Raw genomic sequence first — 3,985 nt, 5'->3', positions numbered from 1 at the left:
CTGCTGAATGCAATGGGATTACTGGTACAAGTTAATGCTCACAAGGAGTGCCTGTGGGAGTTGCAGGCTTGCCCTTTAATGAGGATCTACCTTGTAGGGTGTGAGGAAAAGAGATGTGCTCTTGAAAGCAGATTATTGCTGCCCTAGCTGCCTTTTGATTCGAGCTTTTTATCCCCATTTAGATACTGCTGCAGACCTGGTTTTACCAAATGCAAATGCGGGATTGTGCTTGTAATAGAGACTTCTCTGTGGTTCTGAACCTCTTGAGAATGTCCCTTTACAAAATTTAGGAGGAGCTTGTACATGGGTAGACTTGGGTTTCCAATGAAATGGATAGCCAGGCCTTGAAAACCAGGCATAAGCACCCTAACTTGAACAAGGAAAGCTTGATAATGAAAAGGGCAAAATCAGTACCGCGAACCTGAGAATTGTAGAAAAGCTTCTACAACTGTAGTTGCAGCATTGACCTACCGGTCTACCAGATTTAAGTGTTCTGGCCACAACTGGTTAGAAAGTGTAGAGAGAGGAGATTATTGCAGCAAGTTCTCATGTCGCAGCCCCCCCCCTTGTTTTTGTTGCATTAGTAAAAAATCATTGAAAGGATACTCAAAACAATGATTCACTTCTATCAAGAAGTTTGTAACAGCTTTTTATGCATAGCTCAGTATAGTTAACTAAAGTCTTGTGTGTGTATGCCTGGAGAAAAGGGAAAACAAATGTTGCTAAGTTATTTTTGTCCCCAAGTTGGATGGAGGAAACAATGCCTTATCTCAAGAAAATCTTGGGGATAGGCACTTAAAGTGATGCATCTTTATGGTGATTGATCTTATTATTACCTAATGTAATTATAACAGACTGAAATTTATCAATGAGTCTAATGATGGGTGGCCTCCCCTCCCTGCTCTCTCCCTTTCTCTCTCTTTCTTTTTTCCTACAGGACTAGAGTGAAATTGGAAAGCCTGGAAGATGCTTATATTTTAAGGGGAAATGACGACTCTCTTTCTGATAAGCATGGATGTCCGGCGTATGTGAGTCCAGAGATCTTGAATACGAACGGCAGCTACTCTGGCAAGGCAGCAGACGTATGGAGTCTAGGAGTCATGCTTTACACAATGTTAGTTGGACGCTATCCTTTCCATGACATTGAGCCTAGTTCTCTCTTCAGCAAGATTCGTCGTGGGCAGTTTAACATTCCAGAGACTCTATCCCCCAAGGCAAAATGCCTTATACGTAGCATACTGCGTCGGGAGCCATCAGAAAGGCTGACTTCACAAGAAATTCTGGACCATCCTTGGTTTTCTACAGATTTTAATGTATCTAATTCAGGATACGGTGCTAAGGAAGTATCGGATCAGCTGGTGCCTGATGTCAACATGGAAGAAGACTTGGACCCATTTTTTAACTGAGCACAAAGACTGGTGTTCAGAAGGTACATGACCTAGAGATGGACACATGAAGGAGTCCTTCCTGACCATGTTAAATCACATCCTGCATCAGCCTAGCTTGGTAGCAAAAGACACTTGGAGTTCCTTGGTTTGAGAAGGAATCTCCACCAGGAGCTAATATAACAAATGTAGCATGGGGGCAGACTAGGGGGAGGGGGCCTTGCTATCAGGTTAGATTGATTTGGAGGGCGGGGTGGGGGGGTGGTAAAGGCAGCATGGAGCAATTGTAGCTTCCCACCTTTTGGAGCCAAGGAGACTGCACATGCCAATTCCAGTGCAGCTGTGTCACTCCTGTTTCTGTTCCATTTTAAAATAGTTGCAATTCACAACAAGTAGAAACTTTTTGCCTCAAAACACATCTTGGCATCGCACTGTTAGATATTTAACTTCAGCCATTATTCAGGGAAAGTACAATTGGCTATTTTTTTTAATTGGATGCCTAATAGCTAATGGGATTCATTTAAGAAAAAAAATTAAGTGCACATAGATGGACATGAAAAGTGGGTGCTAAAAACAAATACAAATTCAGTTCATGTCTCTTGATAGCTATTTTCAATGCGTATTTCTTCTAAATAAACTACTTAATATTCTTGTCAGGAAATGACATTTTAATGCTTTGTTCCCTTAAGGGGAAGTAACTGTCATTTAACAAGCTGTTCTGTTTTGTGTCAAATGGTTTGTTGCAGGAAGCTATTATAATACAAACTTCCAGATGCATTATTGCTATAATAGAAAAAAAAGAAAAACTTTTTTTTAAATTTTTTTAAATTTTTTTTTTAAAGGATTTGAAATACTGGCTTCCATGTTTGCCATGCTGCACATCTATGTCTATAGAGGGCAGAAAGCCCCTGGATCACTTTTTTTTTTTTTTTTTTTTTTTTTTCTCAGAGCCAATCTCCTTGTTAATTGACTGGCCCATTGTATAGATAGAAGGCTCTGTTATTGAAGACGAGCATTGCATTTTTTTTCTTTTGAATTCCTCTCATCTTAGAAAGGCAATTGTTTGTGTTTTTTTGTTTTGTTTTTATGCCCTGGATAAGGAGTAAAAGGGTATTAATAAGCTGAACGTTATAATACAGATACTTCTCCCGAAATATACACAGTAATATGCACCTTTTTGTATTGTCAAGACTTATTCTATTTATTGAAGAAAATGTCACAGTAGTGATGTATTAAGCCAGTACTTCAATTACGGGTTGACTTGGGATGACATGTTACATGCTGTAGTTAACACACTTCTTTTCTGTTCAGGTATTTCTGTCCCTGAATAACTTTTTATTTAGCTTTTTTTTTTTCCTAGATAGCTTTATTTGATTTAGACTGGCAAATGTTTTTATTACTGCTTTTATATTGCTGTATGATATTGAAATCTCTTGGCATAAATATTTGTGTTTCCAGTACCTCAGTTGTTCTGATATTACTGCCTGTATACGTTTTGTGAAGTGGTCATGTTTTTTGGTAGGTACATGTGGACTTCGTAGTATGTAAATGTTACTTGAATTTGTGCTTAATTATAGTATGTGGCATGTGCGTACAGCTACTTGGCATTTGACGTATGGATGCTATTTGCCTGTCCTGCAGGAAAGTTTATGATCCACTTTCAAGAGGATGTTTCACAGTTCTTTATCAAGAGACAAAGCTAGCTGCAGCTGACCTGCCTTGGTTCTATTTTGGTAACTAAGAATATAAAGGAGTAATGTTTTTACACTCTGAAGATGGTGCTGTGTCAAGAAGGACTTTTTTTTTTTTAATTTTTATTTTATGAGTACCTTGTAGGAGGAAAGATTGGTGATGTGCATGGTGGGGTTTTACAGCCTCTGGTGCTTTGTCATGTATTTGGTTTAATGTTTTTTGTCCTAATCTCTTCAATAAATAAAATTGTGCATATTTAACTAACTCCCAGTTGTGAAGGATTTTCTTTTTAATGTTCCATGCTGCTGCAGCAATCTTACCTGGTTGCTATTGCTTAGTTTTTATGGCCTCCAAATGGTGCTAGTAGAGAATACTCTTTAAGTATGAAGTCAGGTCATTGCTTCAAATAGTTTGAGCAGTATAAGGTGTTGGTGTGTTTTTTTTTTTTTTGGGGGGGTGGGGGTTCAGATCTAATTTTTTTTTTTTTGGGGGGGGGGGGGTTCAGATCTGCAATGTACAATTAAACTTGAGTGAGTTTGGCTTGTCATTACTTTTTGATAAGCCTGTTCTTTCACTGTCCATATTAGTCATTGTCTGACTAGTCTATATTAAGGAAAGTCATGCTGTTCACTGAGGAAAATCTAGTCTGACACTTCATTGGAAAATGTAATGCACTAGCTTGATTCATGAGTCCTAAGGAAATGTATATGATTGCCAAGGTCTCAAATCTCATGCATTATCCCTCCATTCCATACTGGATGAATCTGAAGAAAATACCGTCTGTGTTTAAGCCAGATTCGGATCCTCTTTCTCATGTTGAATAGCATCTTGAATCCATCTGTTGAGATCAGTGGAAGCACTAGTGGAATTAAGCCTTATTTCTTTTTGAGGTAAGTCTGTCAGATTCT

General features: G+C 38.5%; 1 protein-coding gene across 1 annotated transcript in view; it reads left to right on the top strand.

Annotated features, from left to right (window-relative positions):
- Positions 1 to 3,332, top strand: part of TRIB2 (tribbles pseudokinase 2) — a 25,317-nt gene extending 21,985 nt beyond the window's left edge. The window contains exon 4 of the mRNA XM_006029759.3: positions 938 to 3,332. Coding sequence (XP_006029821.1) covers positions 938 to 1,406 — 469 coding nt within the window. The 3' untranslated portion in view covers positions 1,407 to 3,332. The remainder of the gene's footprint in view (positions 1 to 937) is intronic.
- The last annotated feature ends 653 nt before the right edge of the window (positions 3,333 to 3,985 follow it).

This window comes from Alligator sinensis, unplaced genomic scaffold (genome assembly GCF_000455745.1).
Source record: "Alligator sinensis unplaced genomic scaffold, ASM45574v1 scaffold789_1, whole genome shotgun sequence".
Classification (NCBI taxonomy): domain Eukaryota; kingdom Metazoa; phylum Chordata; order Crocodylia; family Alligatoridae; genus Alligator; species Alligator sinensis.
Note: the sequence above shows the minus strand (reverse complement) of the source record. Positions and strands in the feature narration are given on the sequence as shown.